Source organism: Pelecanus crispus, chromosome 13 (genome assembly GCF_030463565.1).
Source record: "Pelecanus crispus isolate bPelCri1 chromosome 13, bPelCri1.pri, whole genome shotgun sequence".
NCBI lineage: Eukaryota > Metazoa > Chordata > Aves > Pelecaniformes > Pelecanidae > Pelecanus > Pelecanus crispus.
In genome coordinates, this window is record NC_134655.1 from 1913956 (window position 1) to 1934623 (window position 20668).

The 20668-nt window shown below is 41.2% G+C and overlaps 1 protein-coding gene across 2 annotated transcripts; it reads left to right on the forward strand.

The window, feature by feature from the left end:
* The first annotated feature begins 113 nt into the window (after window positions 1–113).
* On the forward strand, window positions 114–20348 carry LOC104036324 (phosphatidylinositol-3,5-bisphosphate 3-phosphatase MTMR8). 2 transcript variants are annotated; one of them, XM_075720452.1, is made up of 15 exons: window positions 114–137; window positions 1711–1833; window positions 2504–2666; window positions 5016–5173; window positions 6712–6840; window positions 7832–7966; window positions 9918–10050; window positions 11783–11892; window positions 13164–13289; window positions 14969–15018; window positions 15476–15676; window positions 16099–16227; window positions 17178–17308; window positions 17426–17427; window positions 18713–18892. In XM_075720452.1, exons 1-15 carry the CDS (start codon window positions 114–116, stop codon window positions 18890–18892), a joined length of 1794 nt encoding a protein of 597 aa, XP_075576567.1. The 2 variants fall into 2 exon arrangements, with proteins under 2 accessions (XP_075576567.1, XP_075576566.1); XM_075720451.1 differs by lacking the exons at window positions 17426–17427; window positions 18713–18892 and adding an exon at window positions 19178–20348 and having other exon boundaries at window positions 17178–17304.
* Window positions 20349–20668: the final 320 nt, after the last annotated feature.

Consider the following 20668-nt stretch of genomic DNA (forward strand, 5'->3'; position numbering starts at 1 on the left):
CCGCAGCACTCTCGCGAGCTTTGCGGCGGGGCCGGGCGCTGCCCCGTGCAAATGGCGGCGCGGAGGCCGGGCGCGCCGAGGTGAGGCCGGGGGAGGCGGGCGGTGCCGCCGCCATGGAGCACATCACCACCCCCAAGGTAAGGGGCCGGGAGGAGCCGCCGTCCCGTCGGGGTCCCCGGGGGGCGCCGGGCCGGGCCGTGGGGCTGCGCTCGCCGCCCTGCGCCGGGGCCTCCCCGCGGGACAGCTGAGGTGAAGCCCCTGCGGGGCGGCGGGCCTCGGCTGGCGTTGTGTCAGGGCCCTGCGTTTTCAACGGCTTTTTTTTTGGTTTAAAGTGATTAATTTCGGTGAAGCAGCTGCCTTTGCCTTCGTCCAAGGCATGCGAATCCGTGAACGTCCCTCGCACTGCTCAGACGGGTCATGGCTGAGTCGGGAAAGCTTAAAGCGACTTGGCGTGGTGCTCAGGTATTTCTTACCGAGTCGCCTTGTTGGAAAGGAAATCTTCAGTAAGAATACTGATCAGAAGGTGTTTTGGGTACCATTCGTGTAAACTTCGTTTACATCGCAGTGCGGAGGCCCCGTCCGTCCGAATAAGTGAATCAAAATGTGCTTTTTCAGTTGAATAAAGTGAAACAGGAGCTCTGGGAATGCTGTGCTCATGACAGCTAAAAAAAAAAAAAAATTGTATTTACTTCAGGCAGCTGTCTGTCCAGCCGTTTGTTTGTTTGTACCATGAAGGTTGCTGTATTTGGTTTAGCTTTATTCGCTAGGATATTAGTTTGGGGATGCTCCTTGCCCATGTTGCCTGAGGTGCTTTGCTGGACCTGCTCATCTCTAGTGGCCTGAAAAAGGGCAACGTTAGATGTAATAATTATATGTGCTGAAAAACGTGACGTCCTAGGAGGATGTACAGCTGAGACCTCCGCTCTAAAAGTTGCTTTGCTGACATTTTCCATTTTTTATCTCCGATCAATGACCCTGTAAGGAAGCTTACATATTCAATGCCAAGAACTAATGTATCGTATACTGTTAAACTGTTTGTTTTCATTGTCCTTCAATTTTTTTTTTCCATTATTTTTGCTTAATGATGAAAGAAAAATTCCATCGACGTTCATTAAGAAGCAAATAGGGCAGGAGAAAATCAATCAAATGATGTAAAATACTTTAAAATTAATATTTTATTATGCCTGCACTAATGTTTTTTAAAACTTGTTATTAATTAGCTTAGTGTGGTTTATGAAATGTGCTTACATGCCTAGGAAGTGTGTTACAAGAAGTAGCTACTAACACTTTTTTGTAGCGACTGAGCAGCTGGAAGTCAGACTGGAGAGGGCTGTTTCTCTCGCAGCAACACTTTGATTATACTGAACATGGGCAGTCTTTTTCTTCCGCAGTTCTTTGTCTTATTATTTCTGCAACCTTGCACAGTAATAAACTGATCATCTTGGCTACAAATCCAGTAATCCCATTACTCACACTGGGGCTAAACCTTGGCTGTTTGCTTAACCTTTTTGGCTTTAATTGCTGGAGAAACAATTTGAATTTGTGGTGTAAAGCTGAGTTAGTGTTGCAGGAGAGACTTCAATTCTTATATTTTTCTCTCTGTCTTCCCGAGTTGTATATTAGCGATTATATGATTGTGGTTCAACAGGTGCTTAGATACTTCCTCGATCAAAGTTAAATTCATTTTTTCGTACTCTTTTTACGTTGCAGGTTGAAAATGTGAAATTACTAGATCGCTATACAAATAGGAAGGCAGCAAATGGGACGTTATACCTGACAGCTACCCACCTGATCTATGTAGATGCTTCTGCTGAAGTCAGAAAAGAAACATGGGTATGTTGTGATACCTGGAGTCTGTTTAAACACAAGTATAAAAATTACTTAATATCTCGTATCCAAAAGGAACAGGTTTGTGAATTCCAAAGTTGTGGTGGTCTTTTCTAGTATTTTGATACCAAATGCTTAACAGAAACAGCTGTTTTGGAAGGAAATGAACACAATGGTAATGTGACTGGATAGAGGTCACTGACTGTATTAGTGTTAGTTCCAGGAACATAAAAAAACCTGTCTAGTTTCCTATCTCAAACTCAACATACCAAGCCACCAAACCTGAATTTACAGCTTTTAGAAGTGCAAAATTAGCACTGAAATTAGCAGCCTTTTTTATTAATTCTGAAGTAAAATGGGAGTGACGAAATATGTTGCATTATGGGAGTGGAGGGAAAGCAAAGTAAACCAGGTAAACCGAGCTGCACATCGGTCTCTAAAAGTAATTTGTATTATATATCTGTATTTTTCCAATCCTGCTCTTAGTTACCTAGCTGTTGGGTGCACACTCTGGACGTTTATTATGTTTGTTTGATAAATACCACAAATAAACTCATTTTCTGCTGCTAGTTAGCTGCAGTAAGCATAAATAGCTGCTGGTATTGCAAAAACTTAATATCTGCTTGTACTGCTCACTTCAGTAGCTTCTGGAAAATGTTTGTTTCCTGTCTTTCAGATTCTGCATCACCATATTGCAACTGTAGAAAAATTGCCCCTGACCACAGCTGGATATCCACTCCTTATTCACTGCAAGAACTTCCACGTGGCTCACTTTGTTATTGGGCAGGAACGTGACTGTCACGAAGTGTATACCTCATTGCTTAAACTTTCACAACCAGGTATTTAGGATGGGAGTCTGTTCTGCAGATCATTGAAATGCTTTAAGCTGGAAGGCTCGTCTGAGCAGTAGAGAAAGCTTTGCCTGCCAGACTGTGAGTTTGCAGTGTCGGTACGGGGGGAGGATGTGAAATCAGAATCAGTTTCCACCACCAGAGACCATCTGTGTGGGCTGGCTCAGTAAGTAGAGTGCTGCGCTGCAGACCAGAGCATTTGCTTCCTAACTAAACACAAATCTTTTGTGGCAGCGGGAATGGGGTGGCCTCCCATGAGGAACTTCTGAAGAGCCACGTGAAGTTCGTTTGCCCGACTGAGGCTGTATGCAGCATCTCAGGCTTTTTTCTTGTAGCGCTCATGCTGAGTGTCATATCCCATACCTGGCCATGGTCAGTCACTTCTGTAGCTTAGCTGTTGGCCGTGTGTAGTGCTGCCCTTTCCAGTCGATCCAGATGTTCACAGAATTCTGGAATCCCAGAAATAAACCTTGAAACCTTGGCATCTTTCATTTGTTTCCCAATAGCATGTTTAGGCTACTCTTCAGTATTTGTCGTCTTTCCGTTGTGAAACCCTGTGCTTCACCCTGGCTGTCCTGACTTGGAGCCACTCTTAAGAGTGTAAGCAAAACATCCTCAAAAGCCTGTGGTCTCTTCTGGCTTCAGCTTTTTAGTCCATCATGGATGAGTCTTTGGGCTCCTTGTTCTGCTTGCAGGACAGCATTCCACCAAGTTTCCTACCTGGCTTCTGTCTATGGCAGCTCCTGTTTTTGGGATGCTTCTTCAGTGAACCAGTATTTGGAGTTCAGCATTCATTATAAGGATGCCATTTGCAATTGCATTTTGTAATTACGTCACTAGTCTAAGGGAAGGGAATTGATGGCACCAGTCTGCTTCATGCTGGCCATCACACAGGGCTTGAATAGAAATACTGTAGTAGAAGTGGTTTTTTTGCCGAGTTTGGGGTTTTTTTGATTGCTCTTAAGGCTTGCGTCTATTCCCAGCATCTCCCTTGTGCCCTGAGCTTTGGAGTTTTCTTAGTGCCGAAGTTCTAATTCTAATGCTGTATCTGCAAGTTTCTGGTGTTATGTTTAAAAGCTGTAACTGTTCTTTCAGTTTTGAAAATCAGAGACTTACATAGCGTCTTGAAGTGTGGGAGCTGTCACTGCAGGGGATTACATCAGTTTACTTTGTCTTGTGGTTATTTGTGTAATATACTGTAGCTCGCTCTTCTGTTTATGGATTTCAACAGTTTTCTTTTGTTGTTTTAAAATTTCTGTATGTATGCTTCCTTCGTGGGGTTTTGGTTTTTTTTTTTTTTGGCAGACCATATAATTATTTATGATTTGCACATGTATGATTGACAGCTATGGGTTACCTGTCCGGTAACCTGGCTACTTTATCAGACTCTGGCAGGTTTCACTCTGTCTCTGGAGCGCTTGCTGCCTTGGGAATCAGCTGAATGAGTTATTGGTTGGATTTGCATTTTATGAAGAGAGGGAAGGAAATTGGGATGGTAGAGATGGAGGGAGAAAGAAATTACCATTTGTCAGACACAGCCTGAAGCTTTTGTTGGGCTGACAGTAATATTCAAGACATCTATCAAGTTTTCCATGCGGCTCAGAACTCGCTGTTGAACGATGAACTTCTAGGTGTGCAAGAGCTGTTTTATGAACCCTTCACAGAAAATACATCTTTTAATATATGTTTGCATTTATGGATTAATTCTTAGGCTATAAACCTTGTCTCACATGCCTATTGCAGTGAATTCAGTAGAAAATAATTTGTTTGGGAAAAACTACTGCTTTGAAGTTTTAATTAATTCTAACAAAATGTTTTAGTGTATCTCCCTGCATATGGGAACTGAGTATTGGAAATTCCTGAGGATTTCAATATGGATTGTCAGCACTCGGTACTACCCCGAACAAAAACCTGTAAATGTGAGGCTGAGAAATTTTAAATACCTATCCTCTCCTATGTAGTACTTTTTTTTAAGGAGTGAGAATCAGTCTAAGTTTTCTTGTAGTGAAGTACACAGAGTGATAAAAGAAAATTTCATGCTTCTGATCTTTGAGGAGGCAGAAGCGTAAGGAAAATAGCTATTTTTAAAATATAGCCAACTATGCAGTACAGTGGCATAGCCCTTTGGCTTCTTTAGCAAATGATTTCTAAGTCTCCTGATCTTTCTTGACTGAGTAATTTTTTTTCAGTCTTTGTTTCAGTTGTGGTACACCTGCAGCTCCTTGGCTTGCACAGCGTGCTTATCCAAAAGATGGCCTTTAGGAAGAAGTGTTGACCTCTCCATGTGTCTTTATCTTTCTCTAACTAGTTAATTTTTTTTTTCTTTCTTCTTCCCAGTGAAACCCGAAGAACTCTACGCTTTCTCTTATAATCCTAAAATGTCTAAAGAGAACCGGGAGATTGGATGGAAGCTGATTGATTTAAAAGTAGATTACCAGCGCATGGGAATTCCAAACGAGTATTGGGAAATAACGGATGTTAATAAAGACTATGAGGTAATTCTTGCCCAAAGTAGCCATCTAGTGCAGCATCTCATTTTTTGTTACTAATGACATACAGTAGTCCTTCTACTGCTGCATAAGTGATTCCTCTGGGGAGGAATGAGCTCAGTTGGTTTTAATCGAAGTAGCACCGTCTTGATGTGAAGTTGCAGATAATGATGCTATGGAAGAACAGAACAGAGCTGCAGAGTCACCTTGGTTTGCTTTGATCCCCCTGGCAAAGTACCAGATACTTGTTTTTCTAGAGAAGCGTCAAACCATCTGTTACGAAAAACCTGAACTACCCTTAGCTGCTTTTGGTGTTTCCAAACTCTGTCCTGCCAGGCTGGTGACAGATGTGTAGAAGAGAAATAAATGGCAGCAGTTGGCTTGGTGGGGAATGAGGCAGAGCGGAAAGGGACTAGGTAAGGAGGGAAAAAACAGTAACCGAAAACAGACTGTTTTTTTCTTGCTTGGTTGGATCTTCTGCTAAATAAGGGCTCTCAGTCATTTCAGTCCTAACTGGCTGCTGCTATTTTCTGCTCTTTCTCCCCTGTAAGGCCAGGTTAGTCTAAACGACATTAAATGAAAGCATCTTTCAGGAAGCTTACTTAAACTCCTCCTTCATATTATTTCCCTTTTTACTTCTTCTGATGTTGTGTAAAGTCAGACCTTTCTGTCTAAAAGACAAAGCAAACAACTTTGAGGAAGATACCAATATATTGTCTTGAATCCCTTCCCCCTGCTCTCCACTTCCTTGCCCCACTAGATTTCTTTACCGTTATGCTTTGGGTTGAAGAAATACAAGCCTGTGCTGTCAGAAATGGCTGGTGATTTTAAATGACTGCATCTTTGGATGCCTGAATTGAGATATGACGTGAGAGGTGCTTTTTCCATTAGCTGATTAGGGCATCTGAATGTGGGCATCTAAAATCATTAATCACTTTGAAGCTTTGCTTGCTAGTATGTAACTCTCAAGTGCCAGTGCTTTATAATTGCCTCACGGTTTCCAGCTTATGTTTTAAAACTGTCAATCCTCAAGTAGAGCCAGACTTGGAGAATAGCTTATCTGTGAAATACGTGCTGAAAAGACTGTACATGTTTGAGGAAAAAGGATAAAGTCGGTCTCTGAGGATGCTACCTGATTGCTGGAAGCTCATTTCAAGTTGAATAAGATTTAGAGGGAACTTTTTAAATAGAATTGTCCTTAATTTCTCTTCTTGTGAAAAATCAGAAACTTTCATAAAATTTATGGATCTAAAGAACTGCATTTTAATATGTATTGTGTACTGTGCAGTTCATTTTTTTAGGTTCAACTGCAGAATGGATTGTTTCCATCACCACATCGTTCTATTTTGCTCCAGTTCCTGTGTTGCTTTTCTAAATGCATCTTAATAGCTTGAAACTCTAGATGTTGACTATGTTAGATACACTGTGGCAAACAATCTGTTCCTGTTGTTTATAAATACTAGATCATAAGCTAAAGATGAATTTTTCATGACTTTTGAATTGCTAAGTAGTAACGTGGATTTTTTTTCTTTCTTCTCACTTAGGTTTGCAACACATATCCTCCAGAAATAGTGGTGCCTAGAGCTGCTAATAAGGCAGTGGTGATCGGAAGTTCAAAGTTCAGAAGCAGAGGGCGGATTCCAGTGCTTTCTTACTTATATAAAGAAAACAATGTTAGTTGTTCGTTGTCTGCTGTCTTTGTGGAGAGTAAGGGTTCCCCTTCTTGTCCAGTCCCCTTTAGTGAAAGGAAAGAATGAGGTAATTATTAAAGCATATTAACTTCAGTTTGAGACTGTGCTTCTCTTAACGGCTTTAATATTGGTTTGTTCTGAGTCACAGAGTAAGCTAGTTAAAGACAAACACTTGGGACGCATCCAGAGCTGTGCAAAAAGCACAAACTTTCCAAGCTTCCTGCCTGGATTTTTTTTATCAGCTTTCAGCAATGCCTTGTTGGCATTGGGTTTTTTTAATCTACTGTTTAGCCATCTTGAATAATGTTTAACAAAGATACATGTTAACTCAGCTAGATTTTCTTAGTATTGAAGAGGAGGAACCACCCTGAAATAAATCCCCACTAGCTCAGAATAAGTGAAGGTTTCAGTTTTCTTTTTTTTTTTTTTTCCACTGAAGACCAGAATGTAAATTTCTAACTGCTGTCTCAGCAATGTTTTAGATGCAGATGTTAGGAAAATGCTGTCACAGTCAAATGGTTTTCCTGAGGAAGTGTGCCTTGACCTGGGCAACTCTATGGAGTTGTGCTGGCTACTATTGAAATTTCCCTAAAGCATACTCAGTGCAGTTCTGAGCATGGAACGGTAACAACTGATAAAGTTGTGGAAAAGAACAGTTTGGACAATAGAAAACAAGTAGAAAACATGAGAAATGCTAACATACGGGATACTGATCATCAGGCAGAGCATAGTGGGTTTGAGAACGTAGCAATGAAGTTTGCGGCGGGGCTCCTTAGCCTCACTACTTTCTTAAGATTCCCAAATTTCTGGCTTTGAGAAGTATTTCGGTAGTATTTCTGTATGTCCATTTAAGCAGCAGTTTTGCAGTGAAACACAGAATAGGACACTTAAACCCAACTGATTAGTGTTCTTTGGGGCAGTGCAGTAGTAGACGATCTGAAAGCAGAAAAATGTGAGCTGTTGTGTGTTGCAGGCTGCCATATGTCGCTGTAGCCAGCCTCTCTCCGGCTTCAGCGCGCGCTGTCTGGAGGACGAACAAATGCTGCAGGCCATCAGAGAAGCCAACCCTGGGAGCCCCTTCATGTATGTTGTAGACACGAGGCCAAAGGTATCTTCATGGGGTTTGTGGCTACTTTTAAAGCTCGCATCTGAATTAGTAATGCTCTTTCCGGTTCGTTCTCTCCCAGCTCTGCTAATGCTTTCTTACGCTGCATCAGGTTAAATTGTGTCAGTCCTGAATCAGGAATTCAGGGTCAGGCTCCTGGTTCGGTGTCTTAATGTGATGAATGCTTGTGCATGATAAAGCTGCAATTTTAAGTGCTGTTAAGAATGCTTGCGCTCCTGGAGTATTCTGGGTCGAGGTTTGTGTTAAGGGTGACCTGAAGCAACTGGCAGTCTTGAAGCTGGTTGAGACAGTGAAGCATTTTCATTTTCCCTTGGTGCACTAGTTCCTTAACATGTTGAGCTGGAGAGGAGCCTTAGGATTCAGTTCCACGAGGCTGAAGTGCTTTAATCAGCTGACCTGGGAAGAAGTGGGGTTGCATGGGGTCTGATAACAGCTGAAAAAAGCAATTCCTCCATTTTTTTGTGTTTGTAAAAATAACACAAATGTTGTCATGATGTGCAGCTCGGAGTTCAATGCAGTTCAGCTCTTCTGGTCTGTAGCCACTATTTGGGGCTAGAACTTTGTTGCTGAGGTGTTTATGTAAGAGGATATTAAAGAAACATGCGCAAAATGAAATCTCTAATGACTGTCATCTTGAGGGACTGAATTTAGAAACTAATTCAAATGATTGTCTTGTAAGTGTATTGTTTGGGAGTGTCAGTATAAGCAAATTCGAACACAAGGATTTCATAGTGCACAGTTATTTAAACACAAAGATTTACAGGTGCTCTGATTTCTTTTAAAATTGAGCTTTCTGAGAACCTGCTTCACTGTTCAGATATTGCAGTTATTTTTACAGAAACTACAGATTTAGTTAAACTATGGCAAGGGCAAGAAGGGAAAAAGTCTTTTTGGGAAAACGGAATGTTTCACCTGTTGTGGCTTTTTGTAGTATGACATTTCCTAGAGATAACCTATTCTGTAATTATATGTACGTTTATAGCAATCACTGCATGTTCTTTTAGTACAGCTTCCAGTATCATAGATGTTCTGCTGAAATCTATCATTGATGGCAATTTTGTTCTAAAGTATTTGGTGAAAAGGGGAGAATTTATAACTGGTCACACTTCTCCTTCTAATACATGCCTTACTCGGAATGGTAGAACTGAAGCACTAGGGTTATTTAATTGTTCTGAAGATGTATATACTGTACCTGACTCTTCCTTCTTGCCTCTCCATGGAGGCAAATCACTCCTCTTCCCAAATTAATATGTGGGGGGTTGAGGTGCTCTTTTCTTTGGTTGCCGCTAAAGATTTCCCGGTAGGTCTTGAACTGTTTTGGGTAATTGTTAGAGCAGCTGGCTTCTTTTCTACTTCTTTTCTGCAGTTCCAGTTGGTTGCTGTGTTCTTTCTGCTCAACTTTAATATTTCTATGTTTCCCTCAGGTGGCTTTATTTCATCTGTGCATGTATGTCTGTGAAAAGCTTTGGAATTCTCTTACTATTTCTATACCACCATGTATGTATGTTACTCATAAAAATGACTTTCCTAGTTTTACTTTTGTATGCTTCTGTCTGAATCTTTTTATTAGCTTCACAGTTAAGGCAGACTCAATGTCTCTTTACCTGTTTTGATGACAGCAGTATTCTGAAATGGGCACGGTTTTGATACTGCCTACCCTAAGAAACTCTATCCAGGGTCTTAATGAGCCTCTGCATATGACTAATGGACTGGAGACACTGGCATAGTTTTAGTGAAACAGCTGGAAGTAATGTCTGGGAGGTGGGGAAGTACATCTGTGTAACAACTTTGTTCGGTATATTTTCTGGGAGATTTTTTTAAAAAAAAAAAAAAAAAAAGACTTGCAAAACAGACTCATTTATTTCTGTGTGTTGCTTATTGTAATTTGCTCTTTTTCTTTTCTATCCTGTTCCCGTTTCCTTGAATTTGACAGTTAAATGCCATGGCGAACCGAGCTGCTGGGAAAGGTTATGAGAATGAAGATAATTATGATAACATTCGCTTTAAATTTATTGGTATAGAAAACATCCATGTGATGCGGAACAGCTTGCAGAAACTCCTGGAAGGTAGGTGCGGTCCGTGCAAGTGGCCAGTCTTCATTACCCTTGGCTACTTTTGGACAGAACCTTTTGATGAATATATAACTCCTACATGCACAAGTGCATGTGGGCTTGGGTGTTGTGGTGGGAGCAGGTAAGTGAAGTCATTATCTTACTTTGTTTGCTGCATTGAAGTGGCTGAAGGTATTAATGTTGTTAAAATGCTTACCTGCTAGACATTTATTATTGTGCTTAGTCTTATAGTGGTTCAAAAATAGCAACTAATACTAACAACGTTCCTTAATTGTGCTAGTTGCATAAAATGTGAATTTCTGGAATGTGCCAAATTAAAAGAAAAAGGCTAGAGAAATACTATGTTTTACCACTAAGATAGTCTCATGGTTACTTTGTGAGCTATTGAAAGAAAACTAGCATAGGTTGTTGAGGAAATGCTTTTCTGGGGTTTGCTATGTTTAGTTTGGAGTATTTCAGAGTTAAACAGTATTTCTCATTTGAAATAAAATTGTGGCATGATCTTCCAAAGACTTGAATCTCATGTGTACATAGTTCTTATTTTTCATTTATTTCTGATTTCTTTAACTGAGCTTGTTTTTAATACATTAAAATGTATTAAAATGCAGAGTAGCTCAGGTAATTAAGCTACTCTGTGAGATTGTCATCTTAGGGAAAAATGCAAAGCAGGGCAGAAGAAATACTTCGCTGAGCCGCTGGAGATCAAGAGGTGAATCAGGCCCATATTTTCACTAATGTAATTTTGGAGAAGTTCCATTAAAAGTGATGGCGTAGCTTGGATCAAACCAGCATACTCTGCTAGCTGGTTTCCAGCAGTATTGCCGTCCTTGTGCTGACAAAGACTGCGGAACGGGGCAGAGTAGATGCTGCAAATCATTCTGCTTCGTCCCTGTGCTTAGTTTTCTAAAATGTAATACAAGTGCTGTCATTCAAAATATGAGTTTAATATTTTAGTAACCAGCGTAATGGCCACCTTACCTCAAAATAGTTGAATAATTGATGCTACCCATTACCTGGCCAGGTAGCACTGCAGGATCCATGGTGACCTTGGAGAAAAATGAGGCTATTCACACAACCAAGAGATTGGCCTGATCACAAGTATAAGTCCTCGATTGCCTGTTCCTGGCAGATTTATTTTGTAGTGGAAGAAGAGGCAGAATAAATACTTGTTTACTCCCATATTCTTCGACAGTGATAAAATTTCTCTTGCTGGTGGTTACGGACTATTGAGCTATATTACTAGAAGTATTTTGTGCTGGGTTTCAATATAGCATCTGAGTTGCCTTCAAGGTTAGACATGTTATTTCTCTCTCTAAATTAGAACTCTCCTTTCTTCAAATCTTTGTGATGGTTACTGCATGTTAGTGGTTGTTAGATGCATGTGTGATGGTGATTTATAGGGAAGTAACAGATCACTAAACACTTTGTTGGAAAAAAGCTCAGCTGAAAAAAATAATGAGTTACCATTTAAAAAAGAGGAGGAGGATATTTTCAGATCCTCAAGTTCTCTCATAGCTAAAAGTTGCTGCTTTGTGTATTTAAGTATGCAACCAGTAGTTTCTGTGTCCTTTAGACAGGATATTGCTGCTGGCACTTGAAAAGTGTGGAAATGTTAGCTTTTAGGATCTACCAAGCTCTGTTGCTATGAAGAGATAAAGAGGAGGTGGGAAAAAGAAAGAGATGGTGTTAACGGAGCGTCAGCTAATTCCTTTGTTTGTGTTCTTAGTGTGTGAAACGAAGTCCCCCTCAATGAGCGATTTCCTCACTGGGCTGGAGAACTCAGGTTGGTTACGGCACATTAAGGCTGTGATGGATGCAAGCGTCTTTCTGGCCAAGGTAAAACTGTACCCTAACCTGCAGGTGAATTAAAAAATACGTGCTTGTCGGTTAGGGACTGCTCCAAGGCTGTGAGGCTGTCTCTGGAGAGAAGGTGGGAACACATTTGTATTCAGGTTGGCCTCAGCTCTCAAAAACAAGCCTGCAGTTGGAGAATATCAAGTGGGTTACCCAGCCGGCGCTCTCCTAGACACTTTCCGTGACTAAATGAAATGCCGTAGGGGTTGGGACGTTGCCCTGTTCACTGCATTGTCACAAGCAGTTACCTAGAATCATAGAATCGTTTAGGTTGGAAAAGACCTGTAAGATCATCCAGTCCAACCATTAACCTAACACTGCCAAGTCCAGCACTAAACCAGTTAAGGGCAGAGTAATAATTTCATGTTTCCTGGCTTTATTAAAACTCATTTGAAACAAATAAAATCACAGAATGTGAATAAATGACCTTTATAAAAGTCTGTATATAATGTGTATTTAGTAGTGCAAACCACTCGTAACCTTGTGCTTCTTAGTTATTGAATTGCTCTGCTTTAAATGAGGGATTGTTTAGACCAGTTTATTTTCTCCTGGTTCAATGTGATGTGGGGACTGATTTTGATTTTTTTGACTAATTTTGATTATTGAGTGCAGTCCTCATTTCTGCAGAGCTTGTGGCTTCGCAGGTCAGGCAAAAGGAGAAGAGTCACCAAGACATGGCTCTTCAGTAGTAGTAAAGGGCATGCAGGCAACACGTGGCAAGAGTAGTGACCTTCGGTAAATAGTTGTCTTTTCTCTCTTAAAATTTTCCTGTGTAGCAAGCAAGGAGCTATTTTGCGTTTCCCTTCTGCGACCGGTACAAAGGGAAGAAGGTGATCCGTACAGGAGGAAGTTGGGATGAGCAATTCTCATTTCTCATTTTTCTTGAGAAGTTCCTAGTCCCCGTGTGTCCAATTATTATTCTTTACTCATCCAACAAATTTTTCCTGAGAGGAGGAGACTTAAGAATTCTTGGCCTTTCAGAAGACTGAGCATTTTGAGATCAGAGGGTCTTTGTTTCTTGACAGTCTGTGCTGCTGACGAGGCATGCTGCATTTTTTTCTAGTTGGGGTTTCCTCAGGGTTGATGGCTGTGTGCCCAGAAATGGTGCATTTCCGTGGTCTAGATGAGAAATGACAAACTTTTCTCTTGGGTTTTAGGCCAGTCAGGTAAATGCAGATGAAGGGACAGCATTTAAATTACAGTAACCAGCCTAGAAAGCTGCTAAACTGTTCTGTCTGGTCTTTCCTTCACAGGCTGTGAAAGATGAAAAAGCTAGCGTGTTAGTCCACTGCTCTGATGGGTGGGATCGCACAGCGCAGGTCTGCTCCCTGGCTAGCCTCCTCTTAGACCCATTTTATAGGACTTTTAAAGGCTTCATGGTAAGAACACGAATGTTGGAATTTCAAAAATAAAAAGTGCTTCCTGGATTCGAGATGTAAACAGGTCGTAATTAAACGTTTTAGGCCATTTCCTGGAACAGACAGTAGGTGACCTATATAAAACCAGCTTTGATCCTATAAACAAGCTTTAATTGTGCTGAACAGCATGGGCACAAAATGGCAGCGGTTTATTTACAATTCCCAAATCTTTGTTTCCTTGAATGTCCACATGAGAGCCACTAATGAGACATTTCAGCAAGAGATGAGTGAGCAAAGGACGCAACTCTGTGAGCAATCCACAGAAAAAGTGGTGAAGCAGCTTGTCATTTAAGACTGTTAGAGCGAATGCTGTCTTACCTGCTAGCATTTAAAATTGGGTGAACTCTTTCTTGTGCACAGAGCAGCATAGAACCTGTATATCACGTAAAATCTGTGCATTGTTTAAGACCCTTTTTTAAAGCCGTTGCACCTGAATTTGGCCATTTGCTTTACTGCAGGCTTTTTCTTATTTGAAGCCATCGCTGTGTAAATATAGTGCAATCTGTGATGTTATCTTTTCCATTCATCTCCTTTTGTTAAATACCTGAAAGACAGGCTGCTGCTCTTTCTCAGAAGAGTTCCTTAAAAGAAACCCTGAAATCAGAACAATGCAAATTTTGCCTCCTCCAGTGTGTTGCACTGCTAGGACTGTTTCCGTGCATTCTGTGCTATTTTTATTATTATTTTTGCTTCTTAATTATACTTAAAATTACATCAGAGTGTGAAACATCTGCCTGGGCTCTGATTGTGCTCTGGACAATTCTGTATGAACTAAGGAACACGATTCTGATTAGGAACAGGAGCAGTAACGAAAACAGACAAATGGTTGTCTGTCCTCTGAGCAAATGGTTTATATGCACAAATCCTGCGACAGTGGTTATTCCTAAATGAATGCAACAGAAGTGTAAAGAATGGAAAAAATTGTAAAGCAATATAACTTAAGCGTTCAGAGAACTCCGTGAATTTCCACCTTCCTTTTGTTCTGTAAGTCTCTGGATGATGATATTGGGAATGGATCTTTAAATACGATCCAGCAAGGCAAGTAATAACAGATTCAGCATCAGTCATTTGGTTCCTTATGAGAGGTGTTTAAGGAAAATACTGCTTCCCTGTTATTTTCTTATATATAGGGCAAGCATTGTATTTAAAAGAGAAATAGCCATATAGGTCTTCTGATTTCATCCTGAGCTCCTCAACACACAGCTGTACTTCTTATATTCCTATTTGTGTGTTAAACATTTGTTGAATTCCAGTTGCTGGTGTATCTTGCTGAATATCACGGTACTCTTTTCTGAATTAAATACCGCATAGTGTAATACCAAATTGTTAATTCTTTTAGCTCGGTGTGTTTGTATATTATGATTTTAACAACATAGAAACTCCCTCAAAATAGTACTTGCAAGCAATAGACTTGCTTGAAATAACTTCTGATTCCGACAGTGACATTGTACTGGTAACTGTGGATAACTAATCTATAAATCACTATTACTGTTTTCATTGACGTCTATGGATATGCTCATAACAGTAGGGTCAGCAGGTAGCATTGGTTGTAAGCTTTTTAGAGCTTAACATCAAAGGCTTCATTTTGCTTTTTCTCAACAAAGTAATGCTCTTTTTTTACCTCTGTTTTGAAACTGAAGGTTCTAATAGAAAAGGAGTGGATTGCAATGGGCCACAAATTCTCACACAGGTAAGAAGAGCATGTTATCCCGCCAATGTCAGCTGGTTTTCCCCAATTAAGGGCTAGCATTAGTTTCTTGCATTTGAGCAACAGATGTTTCTTTGGAGAATATTGCCTTTTTCCCCTTGTGCTACTATCATAACATAGGCCCAGGGATTCCTATTTCACAAATATTTCTTGGGATGATTGCAAGTCTGTTATGTAGGCTCTTCCATTGCTAATTTTACTTTGGAGAAGGGAGATCGCATGACTCTTGTCACTCCTACCAGGTACCCTTGGAGAACAAGTAATGCTGAGGGTTGCACACCTTAAGCTGTAAGATAAGCCACGTGGGACTTTTTCTGACTCTGCAGAATAATTTCTTATTCTAGTAGTGAAGAAAACGTGCCAGTTGTTCAATGGCGATGGGATTCTTCTTTTGTTGGGTGGCACAGGATTTAGCCCTATTTTGTTTGCATCTCTCCAGGTGTGGCCATTTGGATGGTGACCCCAAAGAAGTATCCCCTGTCTTCACTCAGTTCGTTGAATGTGTCTGGCAGCTCATGCAGCAGTTCCCGTGCGCGTTTGAGTTTAATGAGCGTTTCCTTCTGGAAATCCATGACCATGTCTACTCCTGCCAGTTTGGCAACTTCCTCGGGACCTGTCATAAGGAGCGTGAGGATCTGAAGTGAGTTGGCAGTTTATAGAGTCAGCAGTCTAGAAGGCACTTTAAATGTCAGAAAACGGGCAGGTTGTGTGCGTGTGTGTGGTTTTAATGTGATTGTAGATTGGTTAAGGGTAACATTGTCTTGATAGATGCTTATGTTCTGCAGTGTGAAAAAAATTACAGATTAATTATATCCCCAAAGTCAGATATTTTGATTTGGACCACAGTAATAACTTGCTGATACCTGTTTTGGACTGGATAGTGTCCATTTTAAATGATGATATATTCCTCAGTGATGTATCTTGTGTTTATGAAATTAATCGGATACTGTGTAAAAATAATTCTTAGCTTCCTTAACCTAATTCTACTCGGAAGTGCTAGTGTTATTAATCCACCTAACTTGATTCTTCTTTTAGTGATTAGATGTTATTTGTAATTGACAGAATCTTTGAGAAGACCCATTCTCTGTGGCCTTTCCTCTTACAGAAGAAGCAGGAATTGAGAAATCCTTTGTACAGGGGATTTACAGCTTACAAAGAGCTTCAACCAAACACACTACCTTTCAGTTTCCAGTAAGTTGCTTATTTAAGAAGGGGAAGAAGAGGGCATTTCTTTGATTGTAACGTAGATTGGGAATTCAGGTTTAATAAAATACATTTTCACTGATTAGCATGGTTTGTTTTACCTTTCCCCTCCATTCCTCATCCATAAACTGAGAGCAGTAGTGCAGAGGTGGTTGCTAAATAAGTGCAGATACTGTAATTTAAAATAATATTTTTTCTTTGGTGTTGAGAAAGAGGGTGGGGAAAGACAAGGAAAAGAAGAACTTCAGATGTGTAGATAGACCCGCACACACCCCCCGACTGCTTGCTCTGTCAAATTTACATGATAGGGTACGTAATTGTTAAAGTAAGTTCCTCCTTTCCTCCTTTTTCATATATATTAAGGAAGTGTTTCAAAGAGGAATTTCAGTGCCCAGTGACACCCACGCTTATGCAGTCAGGGTGGTTTTCACAAGAAGGGATTTCTTGTTGCCATGTCTATTTGCTTGCCCAGGGTGTTACAGCTGAAGTGGTTAGCGTTGCTTTGTTTCTGGCTCGCTCGTGTTCCCTGCTGAGAAAGAGAGGGATGCAAATGCGCATTTAAGCACTCTGTGTGGTTACTGGCAAGCAGAGGGTTTTAATAAAAGTAGGGAGGTAGGGCAAACTGAGGACTTGAAGGCGAACTGCCCAAGCCTCCAGTGCGTCTGCTATAGAAAAAAGTGTATTTTGTCTTACGGTAATACCTACTGTCAGTGCATGTGGATCATAAGGCAGAAGTACTTAAATCCTCAGAAGCTTTTCTGAACTTTATGAAAATTTGCCCATTGATACTGAATTTTATAATCCAAGGCTGTGGCAGTTTTTTAAAATCTATTGCTGATCTCAGTTTGTTGAAATGATTTTTCTTAAACAGCAGCTAGTTTATTGCCCAGTAGTGTACAATTGGGCACCTAATTCTCTTTTCTTGCCCTGTTCTTGAGGTTTTGGTGTGGGATGTATAATCGCTTTGACAAAGGAATGCATCCAAAACAGTGTGTGTTGGATCATCTGCTAAGCTGCATGAGCCAAAAGATGAAACTGGAGGACAATGCCTCTGAACTGGAAAATGTGAGTCCTGAATCTTAATAATATTTAAAATCACATGATGGTTTTGGCAGATATAACTGGGATTGAACATTGGCACTCAACAATTGTTTTCAGCGTGCTGGGTGGAGCTGGGCAAAATGAGGGGTTAAATGTCATTGCTGTAATAAATAGGTTTGATTCCCCAAAATTCTTGTCTGCTAGGCAAAAGCTGTGTTTGGTGAAGTTCTGTTGCAGGCTCGTGATGTTCTAATTCTCTAAATGAAGCAGGTGTTAAAAGAACGTCTGGGTTTCACCTCCACTCGCAGCAAACTTCAAGGGAGAAGGAGAGAAGAAAAGAATGGGCCTGCTTTTCCCCCCACACATACATAATATGCATATGCAAAAACATTCTTGTTTTCAGCTCGCCCCCACATTTTGCTTTCCTGCCTTCTCATTCACAAGGCGCATTGGAAAAACTGATGATCAACCAGGTATTAAAACAGTTGAGTTACTTAAGTTGGCTTTCATGTAGTGGCCCAAAAGTAACTGGATCATCTAGGCTGCATTAACCTCTAAAAGTGGCTACCTCAGATTTGAAGCGCTTCGCTAAAACAAGACGGGGAATCTTGCACATTTACTACTTGTGTTCTGTGGTATGGGAGGGCAGAGATGTGGTGTCCAGAATAACCAGTTGCTCTCCTTCAATCCAGAAGAATAAAGTAAACAGCAACACACCTCACAGTTGGTCAGTTCTGATCAGATTCCCCAGAGAGCTGTATTTGTCTATATGAAGATGTAGGTATCTTGGCAGTGCAAGATAGGGGGGAAACAAAAAGCAGGTAGTCGTGTTAGCTTTTGAAGTGCTGTAGTTTTGTGTTTCCATATGCGTTGGGTCTGGCTGAGTTAATTTTCCCCTTGCAGCCCTCGTAGCGCTGTGCTGTGTATCGGTAGCTAGAAGGGCGTTGATAACGCACCGGTGTTTCGGCTGCTGCTCCGCAGCGTGGAGTGTGTCTCGCCAACATTCCCGCCCCACCAGTGGGCTGGGGGTGGGCAAGGTTTTGGGACAGGACACAGCCAGGACAGCTGACCCAAGCTGACCAAAGGGATATTCCGTACCATATGGCGTTGGCTCAGCAATAAAAGCTAAGAGAGAGGAGGAGGTGGGGACATTTGTTATTATGACATTTGTCTTCCGGAGCAATGGCTATGCGTACTGAAGCCCTGCATCCTGGGAAGTGGCTGGACATAGAATCATAAGAATCATTTAGGTTGGAAAAGACCTTTAAGATCATGGCCCGCTGATGGGGAGTAGAGAATAAATCTTTTGTTTTCCTTTTGCTTCCATGTGCGGCCTTTGCTTTTGCTTTATTGAACTGCCTTTATCTTGACCCACGAGGGTTTGGTTTTTTTTTTTCCATCTTATTTTCTGTCCCCACCCCGTCTTGCTGAGGAGGGGAGTGATAGGGCAGCTTGGTGGGCACCTGACATCCAGCCAAGGTCAACCCACCACAGTCCTGTACAGCTGCCTGAAAGGAGAAGTGTGGCTTTTGTTTGTGCTCAAGGCTCTACTTGCAATACCCTTTCTATGCGTATTAAAAAAAAATCCCACAAACCAAAAAAAAAACCCTAAAAATACAGTAGTGGGAGAGTCATCTAAAAATATACCAGTGGGAAGACCTGTCAGTGTCCTTTGCTAGGTTAGCGTGGATGCTGAAGACTTTAGTTTTATTAATTAAACATCGATGTTTGTATCCAACATGTAAGGATCTATGCTCATGTCCTTTAATGCTGGATTACAGAGCTGAAAAAAGGCGCTGACACAGAACTGTTACGTTGACAGCTGGTTTTTGCATGTCCCTGACATCTGGGAATAACAGCTTTCATTAATTTTTTTAATGTCTTTTTATTTGTGTAGAAACTTCCTTTCCTTGACGGTCCTTTGCCCAGTGAAGCTTGCTCCATATCCAAAGTAGGACGTGCTGCTTCAAAAACTCCGATGCTCAACACCCCTCAGGATTATGAAGTGGGACCACCTCCCTTGTTGAGCAACGGGGCCTCAGCAGGGGATATAGATGTCATGTTCGATGTGGACCAAAAGCACAAAGACAACCTGTCTCATCACCGGGACCTCCGTGATCTTAATGACGCCATTGACGTTTTAGACTCGGAAGCTAAGGATGGAAAGCCGCAGCACCATTGATCAGCTCCGAGAACTGCGTTAGAACCTGGCGCTTGTGGTGGTGAGGCGTAAGGGAGCTGTGCCCCCGCGAGGGTGCAGACCACCTAAGCCTTTACAACTCGGTGTGAGTACGTGTGTTTGCAGGGAGCTGTGCTCGCTGTAGAGAAGACTGTCTGTACTTGGTTTGGTTCGCATCATTTTGCAGCTAAAATGAAGATGCATCCAGAGCTGCCCAGAAGGCTACCTTGAGTTAGCGTAAACCTTATTTTTCAGTGGAAAAACGATGTGTGTTTAAGGTCTGTGACTGCCTGCCAGTACTGGTATTTCAAGCTGAAAGAAATCTTGGCCAGTTAACGTGGGGCTTAGGAGTTGTGCAGTGCTTATAAGTGGAGTAGGAAAGATGCAATCCATTTATTCTCAGTGGTGGTGCAAGGTCATCTTAAAATGATAAAAAGATTCAGTTCATCTTAAAATGATAAAAAAAACAAACCCTTTTCTTAGCTGTGAATGAATCTCTGCATGGACCCTCACCTTGTGGCAGAACTGATTCATTTTTTGTTTTCTATGCATATTTGATAAACGAAAACAAACCCCCCTGTGCCTTTTTATGGAGACCATTTTAATGTCTAGCCATGCAATGTACTATTTTTATTATTGTAGTGTAGAGTGTAGTATTTGGTCTTCTTTGTAGTCAGTATTTTTAAACAAGTTTTTTTTATCTGCTGCTGGCTTCTCCAGGATCTTTGCTGATCCCCTGCCTTTAGTAGCTTCTTTCTAAGCCGCCCTTTCAAAGAATAAGCTTTTACGGACCTCATGTACTGATTGTGAGAGTGCAGCAAGCCGCAAAGTCAGCCCGTAACACAGGAATTTTTGACAGAGGGAGGATTAGAAATGAGAAAAGATAGGAAAAAATGTATATGAAATCTTTCTCTCTTGTTTTATGTTCCTGGTTAAATTGAAGCAAGAGAGTAACTCTTTGTTCTAAGCTGGAGTTGATATGCTTTCCTCGCATCCATCGATGAGGCAGTAATTACAGATGAGGTGTGTTCTGTTACTGAAATGGGCCTAAAATCAGTACTTTGCATTACGTGCTGAGTCGTCATAGTGAGTGTTATCTTGGACGTTAAAATGACATGAACCTTAGAGATGTTTTGTCTGTGCTGGCAAGACATGAGGAGATGAACAATGTCTCTCACGGCAACGAACTTTGTAATTTTGTGAAGCTGG

Coding starts and splice junctions, on each gene's coding strand:
- LOC104036324 (XM_075720451.1), top strand. CDS start 114: ATGGAGCACATCACCACCCCCAAG. Junction 15,019..15,475: donor GGCCACAAATTCTCACACAG/GTAAGAAGAGCA, acceptor GCATCTCTCCAG/GTGTGGCCATTTGGATGGTG. Junction 16,228..17,177: donor ACACTACCTTTCAGTTTCCA/GTAAGTTGCTTA, acceptor CCTGTTCTTGAG/GTTTTGGTGTGGGATGTATA.